We start from the raw sequence: 22,845 nt of genomic DNA, 5'->3' as shown, positions 1-22,845 counted from the left end.
TGTAACGTACCTCGGGGGGGGCCGTACCGTGGTGGGAGGGGGTCAGAACTGGGAGAGGAGGGGGGGGAAACTGGGAGAAGGGGGCGCCAAACTGGGAGAACGGGGGCCAAACTGGGAGAACGGGGGCCAAACTGGGAGAACGGGGGCCAAAATGAGGTCTGAAACTTGAAGTGGGGGGGGGGATATCGGGGTGCTCCCCCCCTGAGTGATTTGGGGCTCCTTCCGCCTCCTCTTCCGCCTCGGAGCCGCTACGGGAGGTGCTCGGCTCTGGGGAAAAAGAGGGGGGGCAACGGCGTTAGGGGAGAGGGGTCGTTGGGGGGGGCTCAGAGAGGGGTTCGGGGGGGCTTGAGGGGGTCAGAAGCGGTTTGGGGGGGCTCAGAGAGGGGTTTGGGGGGCTTGAGGGGGTCAGAAGCGGTTTGGGGGGGCTCAGAGAGGGATTTGGGGGGGCTTGAGGGGGTCAGAAGCGGTTTGGGGGGGCTCAGAGAGGGGTTTGGGGGGGCTTGAGGGGGTCAGAAGCGGTTTGGGGGGGCTCAGAGAGGGGTTTGGGGGGGCTTGAGGGGGTCAGAAGCGGTTCAGGGGGGCTCAGAGAGGGGTTTGGGGGGGTTAGAAGCAGTTTGGGGGGGCTCAGAGAGGGGTTTGGGGGGGCTTGAGGGGATCAGAAGTGGTTTGGGGGGGCTCAGAGAGGGGTTCGGGGGGTCTTGAGGGGATCAGAAGCGGTTTGGGGGGGACTTGAGGGGATCAGAAGCGGTTTGGGGGGGACTTGAGGGGGTCAGAAGCGGTTTGGGGGGGCTCAGAGAGGGGTTTGGGGGGGCTTGAGGGGGTCAGAAGCGGTTTGGGGGGGCTTGAGGGGGTCAGAAGCGGTTTGGGGGGGCTCAGAGAGGGGTTTGGGAGGTTTGAGGGGATCAGAAGCGGTTTGGGGGGGCTCAGAGAGGGATTTGGGGGGGCTTGAGGGGGTCAGAAGCGGTTTGGGGGGGCTCAGAGAGGGGTTTGGGGGGGCTTGAAGGGGTCAGAAGCGGTTTGGGGGGGCTCAGAGAGGGGTTTGGGGGGGCTTGAGGGGGTCAGAAGCGGTTTGGGGGGGCTCAGAGAGGGGTTTGGGGGGGCTTGAGGGAGTCAGAAGCGGTTTGGGGGGGCTCAGAAAGGATCAGAAGCGGTTTGGGGGGGCTCAGAGAGGGGTTTGGGGGGGCTTGAGGGGGTCAGAAGCGGTTTGGGGGGGCTCAGGATGGAGTTGGGAGGCGGTTAAGGTGGTTTGAATGAGTTTTGGGGGGGTCTCGGGTAGCTTTTGAGGGGATCTGGGTAGGTTTTGGGGGGTCTGGGTGGGTTCTGGGGGTGTCTGGGTGGATTTTGGGGGCGCCTGGGTGAGTTTTGGGGTGTCTGGGTGGGTTCTGGGGGTGTTCGGATGGATTTTGGGGGTACCCAGGTGAGTTTTAGGGTGTCTGGGTGGGTTCTGGGGGTGTTTGGGTGGATTTTGGGGGTGCCCGGGTGACTTTTGGGGTGTCTGGATGGGTTCTGGGGGTGTTTGGGTGACTTTTGGGGGTGCCTGGGTGAGTTTTGGGGTGTCTGGGTGGGTTCTGGGGGTGTTTGGGTGGATTTTGGGGGTGCCCGGGTGGGTTCTGGGGGTGTTTAGGTGGATTTGGGGGTGCCCGGGTGAGTTTTGGGGTGTCTGGATGGGTTTTGGGGGTACCCGGGTGAGTTTTGGGGTGTCTGGGTGGGTTCTGGGGGTCCATGGGTGAGTTTTGGGGTGTCTGGGTGGGTTCTGGGGGTGTCTGGCTGGATTTTGGGGGTGCCCGGGTGAGTTTTGGGGGTGCCCGGGTGGGTTCTGGGGGTGCCCGGGTGGGTTCTGGGGGTGTCTGGGTGGGTTCTGGGGGTGCCCAGGTGGGTTCTGGGGGTGTCTGGGTGGGTTTTGGGGGTGCCCGGGTGAGTTTTGGGGTGTCTGGATGGGTTCTGGGGGTCCATGGGTGAGTTTTGGGGTGTCTGGGTGGGTTCCGGGGGTGTCTGGGTGGATTTCGGGGGTGCCTGGGTGACTTTTGGGGTGTCTGGGTGGGTTTTGGGGTGTCTCTGAGGGCTCTGGGGGTGCCTGAGTGAGTTTTGGGGTGTCTGGGTGGGTTCTGGGGGTGTTTGGGTGGGTTCTGGGGGTGCCCGGGTGACTTTTGGGGGTGCCTGGGTGAGTTTTCGGGTGTCTGGGTGGCTTCTGGGGGTATTTGGGTGGATTTTGGGGGTGCGTGGCTGAGTTTTGGGGTGCCTGGGTGGATTTTGGGGGTACCCGGGTGAGTTTTGGGGTGTCTGGGTGGGTTCTGGGGGTGTCTGGGTGGATTTCGGGGGTGCCCGGGTGACTTTCGGGGTGTCTGGGTGGGTTCTGGGGGTGTTTAGGTGGATTTGGGGTGCCCGGGTGGGTTTTGGGGGTCCCCCCCCTCACTCACAAACAGTCGGCGGCAGCGATGGAGAGAAGTGGGGGCGAATCCGGGCTGCGCGGATCCGGATCGGCCGAGCGGCTCCCAGAGCGATCCCGGCCTGCGCGGGACGGACAGACGGACGCGTGAGGGGGGGACAGACAGACGTGGGGGGGGCAGAAAGAGGTGGGGGGACAGAAAGAGGTGGGGGACGGAGAAGAGGGGCAGACGGACACGTAGAGAGCGGACGGACAGACAACAATCAGACGCGGGAGAGGTCGGAGGGGACGGATGGACACAGGGACGGGGACAGACGGACACGGCAGAGGTTGGAGGGTTCTGGGTTTCCCCGGCACTGCGGGTGTTGCTGTGGGTGTTCCGGGTGTTCCTGTGGGAGTTCCCGGCACCCCGGGTGTTGCCATGGGTGCCCCTGTGGGTGTTCCCAGGGTCCCTATGGGTGTTCCCGATGTTCTGGGTGTCCCTATGGGTGTTCCTGACACCCCGGGTGTTGCCATGGGTGCCCCTATGGGTGTTCTGGGTGTCTCCATGGGTGTTCCCAGCACCCTGAGTGTTGCCCTGGGTGCCCCTGTGGGTGTTCTGGGTGTTCCTGTGGGTGTTCTGGGTGTCTCTATGGGTGTTCCTGACGTTCTGGGTGTCTCTATGGGCGTTCCTGGCACCCCGAGTGTTGTCCTGGGTGCCCCTATGGGTGTTCTGGGTGTCCCTATGGGTGTTCCCAACGTTCTGGGTGTCCCTATGGGTGTTCCTGATGTTCTGGGTGTCCCTATGGGTGTTCCCGACGTTCTGGGTGTCCCTATGGGTGTTCCCAGCACCCCGAGTGTTACCCTGGGCACCCCTATGGGTGTTCTGGGTGTCCCTATGGGTGTTCCCGATGTTCTGGGTGTCCCTGTGGGTGTTCTGGGTGTCCCTATGGGTGTTCATGATGTTCTGGGCGTCTCTGCGGGTGTCCCTATGGGTGTTCCTGTGGGTGTTCTGGGTGTCCCTATGGGTGTTGCTGATGTTCTGGATGTCCCTATGGGTGTTCCCGATGTTCTGGGTGTCCCTATGGGTGTTCCTGGTGTTCCAGGTGTCTCTGCGGGTGTTCCTGGCGCCCCTGTGGGTGTTTTGGGTGTCCCTATGGGTGCTCCTGTGGGTGTTCTGGATGTCCCTATGGGTGTTCCTGATGTTCCGGGTGTCCCTATGGGTGTTCTGGGTGTCCCTATGGGTGTTCCTGATGTTCCGGGTGTCCCTATGGGTGTTCCCGATGTTCCTGGTGTCCCTATGGGTGTCCTTATGGGCGTTCCCGATGTTCTGGGTGTCCCTATGGGTGTCCTGGGTGTCCCTATGGGTGTTCCTGTGGGTGTCCTGGGTGTCCCTATGGGTGTTCCCGATGTTCTGGGTGCCCCTGTGGGTGTTCTGGGTGTCTCTATAGGTGTTCCTGGCACCCCAAGTGTTGCCATGGGTGTCCCTATGGGTGTTCCCGATGTTCTGGGTGCCCCTATGGGTGTTCCCAATGTTCTGGGTGTCCCTATGGGTGTTCCCGATGTTCTGGGTGCCCCTATGGGTGTTCCCAATGTTCTGGGTGCCCCTATGGGTGTTCCCGACATTCTGGGTGTCCCTATGGGTGTTCCTGTGGGTGTTCTGGGTGTCCCTATGGGTGTTCCCGACGTTCTGGGTGTCCCTATGGGTGTTCTGGGTGTCCCTATGGGTGTTCCTGATGTTCTGGGTGTCTCTATGGGTGTTCCTGGCACCCCAAGTGTTGCCATGGGTGTCCCTATGGGTGTTCCCGATGTTCCGTGTGTCCCCGCGGGTGTTCTGGGTGCCCCTGTGGGTGTTCTGGGTGTCCCTATGGGTGTTCCCGATGTTCTGGGTGCCCCTGTGGGTGTTCTGGGTGTCTCTATAGGTGTTCCTGGCACCCCAAGTGTTGCCATGGGTGCCCCTATGGGTGTTCCCAATGTTCTGGGTGTCCCTATGGGTGTTCCCGATGTTCTGGGTGCCCCTATGGGTGTTCCCAATGTTCTGGGTGTCCCTATGGGTGTTCCCGATGTTCTGGGTGCCCCTATGGGTGTTCCCAATGTTCTGGGTGCCCCTATGGGTGTTCCCGACATTCTGGGTGTCCCTATGGGTGTTCCTGTGGGTGTTCTGGGTGTCCCTATGGGTGTTCCCGACGTTCTGGGTGCCCCTATGGGTGTTCTGGGTGCCCCTATGGGTGCTCCTGATGTTCTGGGTGTCTCTATGGGTGTTCCTGGCACCCCAAGTGTTGCCATGGGTGTTCCTATGGGTGTACCCGATGTTCTGGGTGTCCCTATGGGTGTTTTAGGTGTCCCTATGGGTGTTCCCGATGTTCTGGGTGTCCCTATGGGTGTTCCTGGTGCCCCTGTGGGTGTTCTGGGTGTCTCTATGGGTGTTCCTGATGTTCTGGGTGTCTCTGCGGGTGTTCCTGGTGCCCCTGTGGGTGTTCCCGGTGTTCCGGGTGTCCCTATGGGTGCCCCTGTGGGTGTTCTGGGTGTCCCTATGGGTGTTCCTGACGTTCTGGGTGTCCCTATGGGTGTTCCTGGCACCCTGAGTGTTGCCCTGGGTGCCCCTGTGGGTCTTTTGGGTGTTCCTGTGGGTGTTCTGGGTGCCCCTATGGGTGTTTTGGGTGTTCCTGTGGGTGTTTTGGGTGTTACTGTGGGTGTTTTGGGTGTCCCTGATGTTCTGGGTGCCCCTATGGGTGTTCTGGGTGTCCCTATGGGTGTCCCCGGTGTTCTGGGTGTCCCTATGGGCGTTCCTGACGTTCTGTGTGTCTCTGCGGGTGTTCCTGGTGCCCCTGTGGGTGTTCTGGGTGCCCCTATGGGTGTTCCCGATGTTCCTGGTGTCCCTATGGGTGTCCCTATGGGTGTCCCTATGGGTGTCCCTATGGGTGTTCCTGATGTTCTGGGTGCCCCTGTGGGTGTTCCGGGTGTCCCTATGGGTGTTCCTGGCGTCCCGGGTGTTGTCCTGGGTGTCCCTATGGGTGTTCCCGATGTTCTGGGTGTCCCTATGGGTGTTCCCAGCACCCCGAGTATTACCCTGGGCACCCCTGTGGGTGTTCTGGGTGCCCCTATGGGTGTTCTGGGTGTCCCTATGGGTGTTCCTGACGTTCTGGGTGTCTCTATGGGTGTTCCTGGCACCCCAAGTGTTGCCATGGGTGTCCCTATGGGTGTTCCCGACGTTCTGTGTGTCCCTGCGGGTGTTCTGGGTGCCCCTGTGGGTGTTCTGGGTGTCCCTATGGGTGTTCCTGGCACCCCAAGTGCTGCCATGGGTGCCCCTATGAGTGTTCCCAATGTTCTGGGTGTCCCTATGGGTGTTCCTGATGTTCTGGGTGTCCCTGTGGGTGTTCCGGGTGTCCCTATGGGTGTTCCCGATGTTCCGGGTGTCCCTATGGGTGCCCCTATGGGTGTTCTGGGTGTCCCTATGGGTGTTCCTGACGTTCCGGGTGCCCCCATGGGTGTTCCCGGCGCCCCGTGTGTCCCCCCCGCGGGTGTCCCCCCCTCACCGTGGGGCCGTTGCGAGGCGACGACGTAGCTGAGCAGAGTGACGTCGGAGGCGCCGCCGGACTCGAGGGGAATGGGGTGGACGCGGAAGTGCTCGAGCATATCGAAGATGCTCCGGAACCAGAGGTGCTGCACGCGGCACTGCGCCTCCTCGTTCAGCGACAGCCGCAGGTGCTGACGGGGACCCCGCGTCACCCCCAAAATCCCACCACGGCCTTTGGGGACCCCGCGTCACCCCCAAAATCCCACCCCGGCGCCTCCCCGACAATTCCAGAGCACTTCCCAACCAATTCCAGCCTTTTCCCCCCCAAATCCGGTAAGGATCCCCCAAAATCCAACAAGAATTTATCAACTAATCCAAGGGTTACCCCGAAAATCAATAGGGGTTCCCCAAAAATCAATAGGGTTACCCCAAAAATCAATAGGGATTAACCAAAAATCAATAGCGATTAACCAAAAATCAATAGGGGTTCCTCAAAAATCAATAGGGATTCTCCCAGAAATCAATAGGGATTCCCCCAAAATCAATAGGGATTCCCCCAAAAATCAATAGGGATTCCCCCAAAATCAATAGGGATCCCCCCAAAATCAATAGGGATTCCCCAAATTCCCCCTCTCTTCCCCCCCAAATTCCCCATTTCCTCCCTGTTTCCTCCCCATTTCCCCCCCATTCCCCCCATTTCCCCCCCATTCTCCCCATTTCCCCCCATTCCCCCCCATTCTCCCCATTCCCCCCCATTCTCACCATTTCCCCCCCATTCTCCCCATTTCCCCCCCATTCTCCCCATTTCCCCCCCATTCTCCCCATTTCCCCCCCTTCTCCCCATTTCCTCCCCGTTTCCTCCCCGTTTCCTCCCCATTTCCCCCCCATTCTCCCCATTTCCCCCCCATTCTCCCCCTTTCCCCCCCCATTCTCCCCATTTCCCCCCCATTTCCCCCCATTTCCCCCCCATTCTCCCCATTCCCCCCCATTCTCCCCATTCCCCCCATTCTCCCCATTTCCCCCCCTTTTCCTCCCCATTTCCCCCCATTCTCCCCATTCCCCCCCATTCTCCCCATTTCCCCCCCATTCTCCCCATTTCCCCCCCATTCTCCCCATTTCCCCCCATTCTCCCCATTTCCCCCCATTCTCCCCATTTCCCCCCATTCTCCCCATTCCCCCCATTCTCCCCATTTCCCCCCCCATTCTCCCCATTTCCCCCCCATTCCCCCCATTCCCCCCATTCTCCCCATTTCCCCCCATTCTCCCCATTTCCCCCCCATTCTCCCCATTTCCCCCCCATTCTCCCCATTTCCCCCCATTCTCCCCATTCTCCCCCATTCTCCCCATTTCCCCCCATTCTCCCCATTCTCCCCCATTCTCCCCATTTCCCCCCCATTCTCCCCATTTCCTCCCCATTCTCCCCATTTCCCCCCATTCTCCCCATTCCCCCCCCATTCTCCCCATTTCCCCCCCATTCTCCCCATTTCCTCCCCATTCTCCCCATTTCCCCCCCATTCTCCCCATTTCCCCCCATTCTCCCCATTCCCCCCCATTCTCCCCATTTCCCCCCCCATTCTCCCCATTTCCCCCCATTCTCCCCATTTCCCCCCCATTCTCCCCATTTCCCCCCATTCTCCCCATTTCCCCCCCATTCTCCCCATTCCCCCCCCATTCTCCCCATTTCCCCCCCATTCTCCCCATTTCCCCCCATTCTCCCCATTTCCCCCCCCATTCCCCCCATTCCCCCCCATTCTCCCCATTTCCCCCCATTCTCCCCATTCCCCCCCATTCTCCCCATTTCCCCCCATTCTCCCCATTTCCCCCCCATTCTCCCCATTTCCCCCCATTCTCCCCCATTTCCCCCCATTCTCCCCATTTCCCCCCCCATTCTCCCCATTCCCCCCCCATTCTCCCCATTTCCCCCCATTCTCCCCATTTCCCCCCATTCTCCCCCATTTCCCCCCATTCCCCCCATTCCCCCCCATTCTCCCCATTTCCCCCCCATTCCCCCCATTTCCCCCCATTCTCCCCATTTCCCCCCCATTCTCCCCATTTCCCCCCATTCCCCCCATTTCCCCCCCATTCCCCCCATTTCCCCCCCATTCTCCCCATTCCCCCCCCATTCTCCCCATTCCCCCCCCATTCTCCCCATTCCCCCCCCATTCTCCCCATTTCCCCCCCATTCTCCCCATTTCCCCCCCCATTCTCCCCATTCCCCCCCCATTCTCCCCATTCCCCCCCATTCTCCCCATTCCCCCCCCATTCTCCCCATTCCCCCCCCATTCTCCCCATTCCCCCCCATTCTCCCCATTTCCCCCCATTCTCCCCATTTCCCCCCCATTCTCCCCATTTCCCCCCCATTCTCCCCCATTTCCCCCCATTCTCCCCCATTTCCCCCCATTCTCCCCATTTCCCCCCCCATTCTCCCCATTCCCCCCCCATTCTCCCCATTCCCCCCCATTCTCCCCATTTCCCCCCATTCTCCCCATTTCCCCCCCATTCTCCCCATTTCCCCCCATTCTCCCCCATTTCCCCCCATTCTCCCCATTTCCCCCCATTCTCCCCCATTTCCCCCCATTCTCCCCATTTCCCCCCCCATTCTCCCCATTTCCCCCCCATTCTCCCCATTTCCCCCCATTCTCCCCCATTTCCCCCCATTCCCCCCATTCCCCCCCATTCTCCCCATTTCCCCCCCATTCCCCCCATTTCCCCCCATTCCCCCCATTCCCCCCCCATTCTCCCCATTTCCCCCCATTCCCCCCATTTCCCCCCCATTCCCCCCATTTCCCCCCCATTCTCCCCATTCCCCCCCATTCCCCCCATTTCCCCCCCATTCTCCCCATTTCCCCCCCATTCTCCCCATTTCCCCCCCATTCTCCCCCTTTCCCCCCCCATTCTCCCCATTTCCCCCCATTCTCCCCATTTCCCCCCCATTCTCCCCATTTCCCCCCCCATTCTCCCCATTTCCTCCCTGTTTCCTCCCCATTCTCCCCATTTCCCCCCATTTCCCCCCCATTCTCCCCATTTCCCCCCATTCTCCCCATTTCCCCCCCATTCTCCCCATTTCCCCCCATTCTCCCCATTTCCCCCCCATTCTCCCCATTTCCCCCCATTCTCCCCATTCCCCCCATTCTCCCCATTTCCCCCCCCATTCCCCCCATTTCCCCCCCATTCCCCCCATTTCCCCCCATTCTCCCCATTTCCCCCCCATTCTCCCCATTTCCCCCCATTCCCCCCATTTCCCCCCCATTCCCCCCATTTCCCCCCCATTCTCCCCATTCCCCCCCCCATTCTCCCCATTCCCCCCCCATTCTCCCCATTCCCCCCCCATTCTCCCCATTTCCCCCCCATTCTCCCCATTTCCCCCCCCATTCTCCCCATTCCCCCCCCATTCTCCCCATTCCCCCCCATTCTCCCCATTCCCCCCCCATTCTCCCCATTTCCCCCCCATTCTCCCCATTCCCCCCCATTCTCCCCATTTCCCCCCATTCTCCCCATTTCCCCCCCATTCTCCCCATTTCCCCCCATTCTCCCCCATTTCCCCCCATTCTCCCCATTTCCCCCCCCATTCTCCCCATTCCCCCCCCATTCTCCCCATTTCCCCCCCATTCTCCCCATTTCCCCCCATTCTCCCCCATTTCCCCCCATTCCCCCCATTCCCCCCCATTCTCCCCATTTCCCCCCCATTCCCCCCATTTCCCCCCATTCCCCCCATTCCCCCCCCATTCTCCCCATTTCCCCCCATTCCCCCCATTTCCCCCCCATTCCCCCCATTTCCCCCCCATTCTCCCCATTCCCCCCCATTCCCCCCATTTCCCCCCCATTCTCCCCATTTCCCCCCCATTCTCCCCATTTCCCCCCCATTCTCCCCCTTTCCCCCCCCATTCTCCCCATTTCCCCCCATTCTCCCCATTTCCCCCCCATTCTCCCCATTTCCCCCCCCATTCTCCCCATTTCCTCCCTGTTTCCTCCCCATTCTCCCCATTTCCCCCCATTTCCCCCCCATTCTCCCCATTTCCCCCCCATTCTCCCCATTTCCCCCCATTCTCCCCATTCCCCCCATTCTCCCCATTTCCCCCCATTCTCCCCATTCCCCCCCATTCTCCCCATTTCCCCCCCCATTCTCCCCATTCCCCCCCCATTCTCCCCATTTCCCCCCCCATTCTCCCCATTTCCCCCCATTCCCCCCATTCCCCCCCATTCTCCCCATTTCCCCCCCATTCCCCCCATTTCCCCCCATTCTCCCCATTTCCCCCCCATTCTCCCCATTTCCCCCCCCATTCTCCCCATTTCCCCCCCATTCTCCCCATTTCCCCCCCATTCTCCCCATTTCCCCCCATTCTCCCCATTCCCCCCATTCCCCCCCATTCTCCCCATTTCCCCCCCATTCCCCCCATTTCCCCCCCATTCTCCCCATTTCCCCCCCATTCTCCCCATTCCCCCCCCATTCTCCCCATTTCCCCCCCATTCTCCCCATTCCCCCCCCATTCTCCCCATTCCCCCCCCATTCTCCCCATTCCCCCCCATTCTCCCCATTTCCCCCCATTCTCCCCATTTCCCCCCATTCTCCCCATTCCCCCCATTCCCCCCCATTCTCCCCATTTCCCCCCCATTCCCCCCATTTCCCCCCCATTCTCCCCATTCCCCCCCATTCTCCCCATTTCCCCCCCATTCTCCCCATTTCCCCCCCATTCTCCCCCTTTCCCCCCCCATTCTCCCCATTTCCCCCCATTCTCCCCATTTCCCCCCCATTCTCCCCATTTCCCCCCCCATTCTCCCCATTTCCTCCCTGTTTCCTCCCCATTCTCCCCATTTCCCCCCATTCTCCCCATTTCCCCCCATTCTCCCCATTCCCCCCATTCTCCCCATTTCCCCCCATTCTCCCCATTTCCCCCCCATTCTCCCCATTCCCCCCCATTCTCCCCATTTCCCCCCATTCTCCCCATTTCCCCCCCATTCCCCCCATTCTCCCCATTTCCCCCCCATTCTCCCCATTCCCCCCATTCTCCCCATTCCCCCCCCATTCTCCCCATTCCCCCCCCATTCTCCCCATTTCCCCCCCAAATTCCCCCATTCTCCCCATTTCCCCCCCATTCTCCCCATTTCCCCCCTGTTTCCTCCCCGTTTCCCCCCCATTCTCCCCATTTCCTCCCTGTTTCCTCCCCGTTTCCCCCCCATTTCCCCCCCATTCTCCCCATTTCCCCCCCCATTCTCCCCATTTCCCCCCCATTCTCCCCATCCCCCCCATTCTCCCCATTTCCCCCCCATTCTCCCCATTTCCCCCCCATTCCCCCCATTTCCCCCCCCATTCTCCCCATTTCCCCCCCCATTCTCCCCATTTCCCCCCCCTTCCCCCCATTTCCTCCCTGTTTCCTCCCCGTTTCCCCCCCATTCTCCCCATTTCCTCCCTGTTTCCTCCCCATTTCCCCCCCCATTCCCCCCATTCTCCCCATTTCCCCCCCATTCCCCCCATTCTCCCCCCCATTCTCCCCATTTCCCCCCCCATTCCCCCCATTTCCCCCCCGTTCACCCCATTTCCTCCCCATTTCCTCCCCATTTCCCCCCCATTCTCCCCATTTCCTCCCTGTTTCCTCCCCATTTCCCCCCCATTCCCCCCATTCTCCCCATTTCTCCCCCCCATTCCCCCCATTTCCCCCCCATTCTCCCCATTTCCCCCCCCATTCACCCCATTTCCCCCCCCATTCACCCCATTTCCCCCCCCATTCCCCCCATTTCCCCCCCGTTCACCCCATTTCCTCCCCGTTTCCTCCCCGTTTCCCGCCCCGTACCTTGGCTTTCCCCTGGAAGTTGAAGGTGAGGACGTACTCCCCGCGCCGCGTCTCGCTTTGCCGCACCAGGAAGACGCCGTGGCTCCCGGCGCCGCCCGCCAGCACCAACTGCGCCGCCTTCAGCCGCGACAGCGTCCCGTGGAACCAGGGGTACTCGGAGAGGGGGTGCTCCAGGGCGTCCCCCCCCTCGGCCCCCGCCTCCCCCTGGAAGAGGAACGGCCCTGCCAGGGGGGCAACGGGGGGTCAGGGGGGGGAAACGGGGGGGGTTCGGGGCACAAAGTGGGGAGCTTGGGGGTCTGGGGGGGCTAAAAAGGATTTTGGGGGTCCCACGGAAGCAAAGAAACGTGAAGAAGAGGGGTACCGGGGGGGTTTGGGGGGGCTAAAAGGGGTTTTGGGGTCCCATGGAACCATGGAGATGTGGAGAAAAGGGGTACCGGGGGGGTTTGGGGGGGCTAAAAGGGGTTTTGGGGTCCCATGGAACCAGGGGACGTGGAGAAGAGGGGCACCAGGGGGGTTTGGGGGACTAAAGGGGGTTTTGGGGTCCCATGGAACCAGGGGGACGTGGAAAAGAGGGGCACCGGGGGGGTTTGGGGGGGCTAAAAGGGTTTTTTGGGGGGCTAAAAGGGGTTTTGGGGTCCCATGGAACAGGGGGACGTGGAGAAGAGGGGCACTGGGGGGGTTTGGGGGGGCTAAAAGGGGTTTTGGGGTCCCATGGAACCAAGGAGACATAGAGAAAGGGGGTACTGGGGGTGTTTGGAGGGCTAAAAGGGGTTTTTGGGGGGCTAAAAGGGGTTTTGGGGTCCCATGGAACCAGGGGGACGTGGAGAAGAGGAGTACTGGGGGGGTTTTAGGGGGGCTAAAGGGGGTTTTGGGGGTCCCATGGAACCAAGGAGACGTGGAGAAGAGGGGCACTGGGGGGGTTTGGGGGGCTAAAAGGGGTTTTGGGGTCCCATGGAACCAGGGGGATGTGGAGAACAGGGGCACCGAGAGGATTTGGGGGGTCTGGGGGGGCTAAAAGGGGTCTTGGGGGGGCTAAAAGGGATTTTGGGGGTCCCATGGAACCAGGGGGACGTGGAGAAGAGGGGTACCAGGGGGGTTTGGGGGTGTCTGGGGGGGCTAAAGGCGGTTTTGGGGGGCTAAAAGGGGTTTTGGGGTCCCATGGAACCAACGAGACGTGGAGAAGAGGGATACCAGGGGGGTTTGGGGGTGTCTGGGGGGGCTAAAGGAGTTTTTGGGGGGCTAAAAGGGGTTTTGGGGTCCCATGGAACCAGGGGGACACGGAAAAGAGGAGCACTGGGGGCGTTTCGGGGGGCTAAAAGGGGTTTTGGGGGTCCCATGGAACCAGGGGGACGTGGAGAAGAGGGGTACCAGGGGGGTTTGGGGGTGTCTGGGGGGGCTAAAGGGGGTTTTGGGGGGCTAAAAGGGATTTTGGGGGTCCCATGGAACTGGGGGGACGTGGAGAAGAGGGGCGCCGGGGGGTTTGGGGGGGCTAAAAGGGGATTTTGGGGTCCCATGGAACCAGGGGGACGTGGAGAAGGGGGGCACCGAGGGGGTTTGGGGGGGCTAAAAGGGGGTTTTGGGGCTCCAACGGAACTGGGGGGAACCCAGAGGGGGATTTGGGGGTCCCTACGGGGGGATCTGAAAGACTTTGAGGGGAAATGGGGGGGTTCGGTCTCCTCCTGAACCCCAAAATAGGGCTTCAGCCGCTCCAAAGCACCCCAAAACCTCCCCGAAATGGGGGTGCAGCTGCTCCAGAGCCCCCCAAAACGGGGTTCTAAACCCCCCAAAAAGGGGGTGCACCCCCCAAAACAGAGCCCGGTGCCCTACGCCCCCTCAAAACATGGGTGCAGCCCTCCAAACCCCCACAAAACGGGGGTTCAGCCCCTCACACCCCCCCCCCCAACCCCAGGGATAACCCCCCCCTCTAAATTGGGGGTGCAGCCCCCCCAAATCCCTCACCTGCTCCGTCGGGGGGGTCGGGAAAGGGGGCGTGGAGTAACCCCGGAGCGAAGGGCGCCTCCTCGATGGGAACGCGGGGCGGCAGCTCCGGGGGGGGCGGCAGCTCCACGGAGCCCCGGCGGGAGGCGGAAGTGGGGGAAACTGAGGCCGAGGGGCGCTCGGAGAGACCCCCGTACGCACCTGGGGGGGCGGCAAAAAGAAATCGGGGGGCATTTCAGGAGGATTTAGGGGGAAAAACGAAAGCATTGGGGGCGTTTGGAGGTAAATTTTGGGAATTTTAAAGAAATTCAGAAATTTTGAAATGAATTTAGAAAATTTTCGTGAAATTTAGAACATCTCAAAAGATTTGAAAACCTTTGGAAAGGAAAAATAGACAAATTTAAGAAATTTTGAGAAGAATTTTGGAGAATTCGGGGGGGTTTGGGGCGTCTGAAAGCGTTTCTCAAATTTCAGAAGGAAATTTGATGATTTTGAAGTAAATTTTGTGAAGGTTTGAAATAGATTTGAAAGATTTTAGGTAGGATTTTCCGGAATCTGAAGGGATTTGTGGGGAATTTGAGAGGATTTTGGGGGAATCCGAAAGGGTTTGAAAGTTTGGGAAAGGAATTTGGTGATTTTGACGGAAATTTGACGCAAATTCAGGAAATTTTAGGAAGAATTTTTAGAAGTCTGAATAAATTTGCGGGTTTGGGAGGAATTTGAGAGAGGTTTGGGGAAATTTCAGAGGATTTTTGGAGCAATTTTAGGGGGTTTTGCACGGTCTGAAAAAAATTTGGGAAGTTTAAAGAGAAAATTTGATGATTTTTAGGGAGGTTTGGGGGGAATTTAAGCGATTTTTGGTGGGATTTTTAGAAGTCTGAAGGGATTTGGGGTTTTTGGTGAAATTTGAGGGGATTTTGGTGGGATTTGAGTGGATTTTGGGCGACGTGAAGGGATCTGAGAAGCTCAGGACGAGAATTTCGTGATTTTGAGGTGGGGTTGGAGAGGATTTGAGATGAATTTAAGAGATTTTAAGCGCAATTTTCAAGAGTTGGAAACAATTTAAGGTTTTTGGGGGAATTTGAGAGAATTTCGGAGAAATTTGAGGGAACTTTGGAGAGATCTGAAAACATTTGAGAACTTCTGGAAGACAATTTGATGATTATGAGGCAAATTTGGAGGAGATTTGAAGCGGATTTGAAACCTTTTACGGAGAGTTTTTAGGAATTGAATGGATTTGAGGAGAATTTGAGAGGATTTGGGTGGAATTTGAAGGGGTTTTGGGGGAATTCGAAGGGATTTTGGGGGAATTCAAAGGGATTTTGGTGGAATTTGAAGGGATTCGGTGGAATTCGAAGTGATTTGGGGGAAATTGAAGGGATTTTGGTGCAATTTGAATGGATTTGATGAAATTTGAAGGGATTTTGGTGAAATTCGAAAAGGATTTGGTGGAATTTGAAGGGATTTTGGGGGAATTTGAAGGGATTTAGGTAAAATTTGAAGGGATTTTGGTGGAATTCCAAGGGATTTTGGTGAAACTTGAAGGGATTTTGGTGAAATTTGAAGGGATTTTGGTGGAATTCGAAGGGATTTGGTGAAATTTGAAGGGATTTTGGTGGAATTTGAAGGCATTTTGGTGGAATCTGAAGGGATTTTGGTGGAATTAGAAAGGATTTTGGTGCAATTTGAACGGATTTGGTGGAATTCGAAGGAGTTTTGGTGAAATTTGAAGGGGTTTTGGTGGAATTCGAAGGGATTTTGGTGCAATTTGAATGGATTTGGTGAAATTTGAAGGGATTTTGATGAAATTTGAAGGGATTTTGGTGACATTCGAAAAGATTTTGGTGAAATTTGAAGGAATTTTGGTGCAATTTGAACGGATTTGGTAGAATTCAAAAGGATTTTGGTGGAATTCGAAGGGATTTTGGTGGAATCTGAAGGAATTTTGGTGGAAATCCAAGGGATTTGGGGGAATTCGAAGGGATTTGGTGGAATTTGAGGGGATTTTGACGGAATTTGAAGGGATTTTGATGGAATTCCGAGGGATTTGGCGGAATTCCGAGGGTTTTGGCGGAATTCCGAGGGATTCGGCGGATTTGGGGGTGACCTTGTGCCAGGAGCTCGGCGCTGTCTCCCGGCTGCTCCCGTCCGGCGCCGCTCTCGGGGGGGTCGACGCTCGGGGGGGGCTCCGCGTCCTCCCTTTTGGGGGCGAAGCGGAAAAACGGGAATTAGGGGACCCCCCCCCCAAAAAAAAGGGGGAGCAAAAAAACCGGGGTGAAACACCTCAAAAATGGGACCCCCTCCCTATTAACCCCCCCTTTCCCCCCCCAATTCGACGGCGCTCCCCCAATCCTTTGCCTTTTTGGGGTTCAATCCCTCTTTTTTTGGGGTTCCCGCCCCGATTTCGGTGGGACCCCCCCAAAATTTTGGGGTTAAACCACTCCGATTAAGGGGTAAACGCCCCCATTTGGGGGCTGAACCCCCACATTAACCCCCCCCTCCCCATTTTAGGGGTGTCCGCTCCCACAGAATCCCCAGGGCCCCCCCATTTCTGCACCGAAGCCCCCCAGTTTTGGGGCGCCCCTTCCATTTCAGGGCTAAACTTCTCCAATTTTGGGGTGTCCTTCCATTTTAGGGCCAAATCACCCCAAATTTTGGGGCGCCCCTTCCATTTTGGGGCTAAACCTCTCCAATTTTGGGGTGTCCCTTCCATTTTACAGCCAAATCACCCCAAATTTAGGGGTACCCCTTCCATTTTAGGGCTAAACCTCTCCAATTTTGGGGTGTCCCTTCCATTTTAGGACTAAACCTCTCCAATTTTGGGGCACCCCTTCCATTTTACAGCCAAATCACCCCCAATTTTGGGGCGCCCCTTCCATTTTAGAGCCAAATCACCCCAAATTTAGGGGTACCCCTTCCATTTTGCGGTCAAACCTCCCCCCCCAAACCTTAACCCCCCCCCATTTTAAGGCTAAACCCCCCCAAATCGGTTCTAAACCCCCCCCCTCGATTTGGGGGTGCTCACCCCGGGGGTCCCCACTCCCGCAGCGCCCCGAGCCACCCCCGCAGCTGCCGAGCGTCTCCAGCCTGGAACAGCAGCTCCGATCCCGACACCGTCTGGGGGGGCAAAATTGGGGGGGGGGTTAGATTTGGGGGGGCAATAAGAATATGGGGAGCAAAGAGGGGATCCCCACAAAAAAAAGGGGTCCAAAAAGGGGGGGGGGGGCAAAAAGAGGGGATCCCACGGAGGCAAATGCGACAGAATAAGACGATAAGGGGTAAAAAAGGGGGGGTCCCTAAGTTTTGGGGGGTTCCTCATGCAATGGGGGGGTCCTCATAGAAAAAGGGGGGGCTTATAAGAATGGGGGGGGCCTATAGGAAAGGGGGGGTCCCCCCAAAACAGGGGAACCCCCATGGAATGGGAGGGGACCCCACGTATAAGGGAGACTTAATGGGAATTGAAAGGTGGAGATATGAGAGAAGGGAATTGGGGTGAAAAAGGGGGGGTCCCCACGGAAAAGGGGAACCCCCACATTTCGGGGTCCCCCGTGGAAAACTGGGGGGGTCCTGATAGAAAAGGGGGAGCACCCCCAAAATAAGGAGGTCCCCCCGAAACGGGGAGAGGGCTCTCAAAGCATCACAAAATCGGGGTGAAATACATAGAAATGAGCAAATTGGGGTGAAAAAAAGGGGTCCCCATGAAAATGGGGGACCCCCAGAATTTGGGGGGGAGGGGGTACCCCAAGATCTGAAGGGGGGGGTGTCTCACCCGCAGCAGGAAGGTGTGCTCCCGCGCTGGGGTCTCCAGGGGGGTAGCGGGGCGCGCGCCCCCCAACGCCGAGCGGGGCAGACGCAGCCGGGGTTGGGGGGCCTGGGGGGGGGGGGAAAGTGGGGGGTCAGTGCCGCAAAGGGTCACCCCAAAACCCTGCCAGACACCCCCAAACCCTGCCACAGCCCCCCAAACCCTGCCAGACCCCCCCAAAACCCTGCCAGACCCCCCCAAACCCCTTCAGACCCCCCCAAACCCCTTCAGCCCCTCCCAAACCCCTTCAAATGACCCCCCCAAATCCCCCTAAAGCCCTTCAGCACCCCAAAAAACTCCCTTGAGCCGTTCAAAGGCTCCCTCTAAGCCCCCCCAAATCCTCCCAGGACCCCCCCAAACCCTTAAAGTCCCCCCCAAACCCCTTCAAGACTCCCCCAAATCCCCCTCAAATCCTTCGGAACCCCCCGAAACCCTCCCATAACCCTCAAAGTCGCCCCCAAACTTCCTTAAACCCCCCCTGAGATTCACCAAGAACTCCCCCCAAGCACCCCCAAACCTTTCAGGGTCCCCCCAAACCCCTCTATGACTCCCCAAAACTCAACCTAAATCTCTAAAGGACCCCCCAAACCCTTTCAAGACCCCCCCAAACCCCTTCAAGGTCCCCCCGAACCCCTTCAAGGTCCCTGAAACCCCTCAAAGTACCCCCCCCAATCCCTTCAAGCCCCCCCAAATCCCCTCAAGGCGCCCCCAAAGACACCCCCAAACCTCTTCAGGCCCCCCCAATCCCTTCAGACCCCCCCAAATCCCCTCAAGACGCCCCCAAATACCCCCCCAACCCCTTTAGGCCCCCTCAAATCCCCTCAAAGACACCCCCAAAGACTCCCCTAATCCCTTCAGGCCCCCCCAAATCCCCTCAAGGCACCCACAAAGACCCCCCCAAACCCATTCAGGCCCCCCCAATCCCTTCAGACCCCTCAAATCACCCCCAAAGAGCCCCACAACCCCTTTAGGCCTCCCCAAAATGCCCCCAAAGACCCCCACAACCCCTTCAGGCCCCCCCAAATCTCCCCGAAGATCCCCCGAACCCCTTCAGGCCCCCCTAAATCCCCTCAAGACACCCCCAAAGACCCCCACAACCCCTTCAGGCCCCCCCAAATCCCCCCAAAGACCCCCACAACCCCTTCAGACCCCCCCAAATGCCCTCAAGACACCCCCGAAGACCCCCTTTATCCCTTCAGACCCCACCAAATCCCCTCAAGACACCCCCAAAATCCCCCACAACCCCTTCAAACCCCCCCAAATCCCCTCAAGACACCCCCGAAGACCCCCTTTATCCCTTCAGACCCCACCAAATCCCCCCAAGATGCCCCCAAAGACCCTCCCAATCCCTTCAGGCCCCCCCAAATCCCCTCAAGACGCCCCCAAAGACCCTCACAACCCCTTCAGGCCCCCCCAAATCCCCTCAAGACACCCCCAAAATCCCCCACAACCCCTTCAGGCCCCTCCAAATCCCCTCAAGACACCCCCAAAATCCCCCACAACCCCTTCAGGCCCCTCCAAATCCCCTCAAGACGCCCCCAAAGACCCTCACAACCCCTTCAGGCCCCCCCAAATCCCCCCAAGACACCCCCAAAGACCCTCACAACCCCTTCATACCCCCTCAAATCCCCCCAAAGACCCCCCCAACCCCTTCAGGCCCCCCCAAATCCCCTCAAGACACCCCCAAAGACACCCCCAAACCCCTTCAGGACCCCCCAATCCCTTCAGGCCCCCCCAAATCCCCCCAAAGACCCTCCCAATCTCTTCAGGCCCCCCCAAATCCCCTCAAGACGCCCCCAAAGACCCTCCCAACCCCTTCAGACCCCCTCAAATCCCCCCAAAGACTCTCCCAATCCCTTTAGGCCCCCCCAAAGCCCCCCCCAATCCCTTCAGGCCCCCCCAAATCCCCTCAAGACGCCCCCAAGGACCCTCACAACCCCTTCAGACCCCCTCAAATCCCCTCAAGACACCATCAAAGACCCTCACAATCCCTTCAGGCCCTCTCAAATCCCCTCAAGACGCCCCCAAAGACCCCCCCAACCCCTTTAGGCCCCCTCAAATCCCCTCAAGACGCCCCCAAAGGCACCCCCAAGCCCCTTCAGGTCCCCCTAATCCCTTCAAACCCCCCAAATCCCCTCAAGACACCCCCAAAAACCCTCACAACCCCTTCAGGCCCCCCCCAAACCCCCTCAAGACACCCCCAAAAACCCTCCCAACCCCTTCAGGCCCCCCCAAATCCCCTCAAGACGCCCCCAAAGACCCCCCCCAACCCCTTCAGGCCCCCCCCAAAACCCCCACCTTGGGGGGCACGTAGATCTCCAAGCCGGCTCCGTCACCGCCGGGACGCAGGAGAAGGCGACAGCGCTGCCATCGCCCCCCCCCTCCGCCGCCCCCCCAAATGGTGGCCGTCGCCCCCATTTCCAGATCCCCTTCGCCGTCTCCTCCTCCTCCTCCTCCGTCGCCATCTTCCGCCACCCAAAAACTCAAAACCCCTTCTCGTTTCGGGGGTCCCGGGGGTCGCCCCAAACGCAAACGTTCCAAGCGTTGGCTCCAACGATCCGGGGGCGCCCCCGCGGCCCCCCCTGAGGAATTGGAGTTGGAGTTGGTGGGAAAAGGGGGTGAGGAATCGCCTCCTCCTCCTCCTCCTCTCCACTGAAGGATCCCCCGAACGCTTCTCCCGACGTTCCTCAAGGAAAAGCGCTTCCGAAGCTTCGATTTCACCGGAGGCGATGAGGAAATGGGGACCCCCCCCCCGGGCCCTAAATCCTCGGAACTTCGCGATTGCGGAAAAACGGGATCGCACGGAGAAGCGGCGGCCGAGGAAGATTCGCTGCCGGTTTCGGACGGCGCTCGCGGCGGCGGTAACGGTACCGGAAAAGGGGGGCAGCGAGATGGAAGGGGTGAAGATTGGGGGTCCCCGGAAGCGCGGGAGACTTCGGCTTGGAAGTATTCCAGGAAATAGCGGGCGAAATGACGGGAAAAGGCGACCTCGGAAGCGGCGGCGAGGAGGTGAGGGTGAGCGCTAACGAAGGCGAGGTAACGGCGGGCGAAGTCGCGGGCGGCGGCGCGGGCGTGGAGCTCGCAGAATTCCCGCCATCCCGGCGTTGCCGGAGACGGAGCGGAAAATTCCGGGCAGTTTTCCGGGAAGGAATCGGGAAGGGGTTGGGGTTCGGTACCGTTCATGGTGGAACCCAACGGGCGGAGGAGGAAGAGCCTGGGGGGGGGGGCGGCCGCGCTCCGCGTCACCTGGAATTCCGGGAAAAAAGAGGGAAAAGAGGGGGCGGGGGGGGGGGGTGGGAAACGTTGGGAACCCACAGCCCCCCCAAAAATAGGCCCTAAATCATCTCGTGAACCCCCAAAGCGCCCCAAAAGCCAAATCATAATTCCTCCAACACCTCAATATTCAACATCAATCACCCCAAAATCCAACCCGCGACAGCCTCAGCGCCCCAAGATCCAACCCATGACCCCCCCAGCACCCCAAAATCCACCCCATGATATTCCCAACACCCTAACATCCAATCTACAACCCCTCTCAGTTCCCCAGTATCCAACCCATGACCCCCAGCACCCCAATATCCAACCCACGATGCTCTCAGCACCCCAAAATCCAACCCATGACCCCCCCAGCACCCCAATATCCAACCTGCAACAGCCTCAGCACCCCAAAATCCAACTCATGACCCCCCAGCACCCCAATATCCAACCCACGATGCTCTCAGCACCCCAAAATCCAACTCATGACCCCCCCAACACCCCAAAACCCACTCCATGGTGCCCTCAGCACCCCAACATCCAATTTACGACCCTTCTCAGTACCTCAATATCCAACCCATGACTCCCAGCACCCCAAAATCCAACCCATGACCCCCCCAGCACCCCAATATCCACCCTGTGATGCCCTCAGCACCCCAACATCCAACCTATGACCCTTGTCAGTACTCCAGTATCCAACCTGTGACCCCCAGCGCCCCAAAATCCAACCCATGACCCCCCCAGCACCCCAATATCCACTCCATGATGCCCCCCAGCACCCCAACATCCAACCTATGACCCTTGTCAGTACTCCAGTATCCAACCTGTGACCCCCAGCGCCCCAAAATCCAACTCATGACCCCCCCAGCACCCCAAAATCCACCCCATGATGCCGTCAGCACCCCAACATCCAATCTACGAACCTTCTCAGTACCCCAGTATCCAACCCGTGACTCCCAGCACCCCAAAATCCAACTCATGACCCCCCCAGCACCCCAAAATCCACCCCATGATATTCCCAACACCCCAACAGCCAATCTACAACCCTTGTCAGTACCTCGTTATCCAACCCGTGCCCCCCAGCACCCCAAAATCCAACTCACGACCCCCCCAGCACCCCAATATCCACCCCGTGATGCCCTCAGCACCCCAACATCCAATCTATGACCGCTCAGTACCCCAGTATCCGACCCGTGACCCCCAGCGCCCCAAAATCCAACCCATCACGCCCCCATCGCCCCAATACCCAACCCACGATGCTGTCAGCACCCCAACATCCAATTTACGAGCCTTGTCAGTACCCCAATATCCCCCCCAGAGCCCCCCATCACCCCAATATCCCCCCACAGCCCCCCACCTCACACATTACCCCAATATCTGCCCCCAGAGCCCCCCATCCCTCTGAACACCCCAATACCCCCCCAGAGCCCCCCCATTACCCCAATATCCCCCCCAGATCCCCACCATCACCCCAATATCTGCCCCCAGAGCCCCCCATCACCCCAATATACCCCCAGAGCCCCCCATCACCCCAATATCGCCCCCAGAGCCCCCCATCACCCCAATATCGCCCCCACAGCCCCCCATTACCCCAATATCCCCCCCGATCCCCCATCTCCCCAATATCTGCCCCCAGAGCCCCCATCCCTCTGAACACCCCAATATCTGCCCCCAGAGCCCCTCCATCACCCCAATATCGCCCCCAGAGCTCCCCCATCCCTCTGAACACCCCAATACCCCCCCCAGAGCCCCCCCATTACCCCAATATCCCCCCCAGATCCCCACCATCACCCCAATATCTGCCCCCATCTCCGCCATCACCCCAATATCCCCCCCAGAGCTCCCCCATCCCTCTGAACACCCCAATATCCCCCCCAGAGCTCCCCCATCCCTCTGAACACCCCAATATCCCCCCCATCACCCCAATATCCCCCCCGGGCTCCCCATATCTGCCCCGGAGCCCCCCCCTTTCCCCCCTCCCCCCACTGACCATGGCGGCCCCGCCCCGCCCCGGCTCCCGCGTCGCCGCTTCCCGAGTGCAAACGGGGCGGGGGGGGGGCACGCAGACCCCCCCCTCCTTCCTCCCCTTCTTCCCTTCTCCTCCTCCTCCTCTTCTTCTTCCTCCGCCTTCACCTCCTCCTCCCTCCCTTCCCTTTCCCCTCCTCCTTCCACTTCCGAG

The 22,845-nt window shown here is 59.4% G+C and overlaps 1 protein-coding gene across 2 annotated transcripts; it reads right to left on the bottom strand.

The window, feature by feature from the left end:
• On the bottom strand, positions 1–22,819 carry SH2B1 (SH2B adaptor protein 1). 2 transcript variants are annotated; one of them, XM_054052997.1, is made up of 10 exons: positions 22,657–22,819; positions 19,710–20,657; positions 17,379–17,480; positions 16,635–16,726; positions 15,717–15,808; positions 13,631–13,810; positions 11,672–11,875; positions 5,902–6,073; positions 2,418–2,508; positions 1–267 (listed from the first exon to the last, which is right to left on the bottom strand). In XM_054052997.1, exons 1-10 carry the CDS (start codon positions 22,657–22,659, stop codon positions 43–45), a joined length of 2,109 nt encoding a protein of 702 aa, XP_053908972.1. In that variant the 5' UTR covers positions 22,660–22,819; the 3' UTR covers positions 1–42. The 2 variants fall into 2 exon arrangements, with proteins under 2 accessions (XP_053908972.1, XP_053908973.1); XM_054052998.1 differs by having other exon boundaries at positions 118–267; positions 11,672–11,892.
• Between the last annotated feature and the right edge of the window lie 26 nt (positions 22,820–22,845).

This window comes from Cuculus canorus, chromosome 38 (assembly GCF_017976375.1).
Source record: "Cuculus canorus isolate bCucCan1 chromosome 38, bCucCan1.pri, whole genome shotgun sequence".
Taxonomy (NCBI): Eukaryota; Metazoa; Chordata; class Aves; order Cuculiformes; family Cuculidae; genus Cuculus; species Cuculus canorus.
The sequence above is the reverse complement of the archived record's forward strand: the minus strand, read 5'-3'. Positions and strand labels throughout refer to the sequence as shown.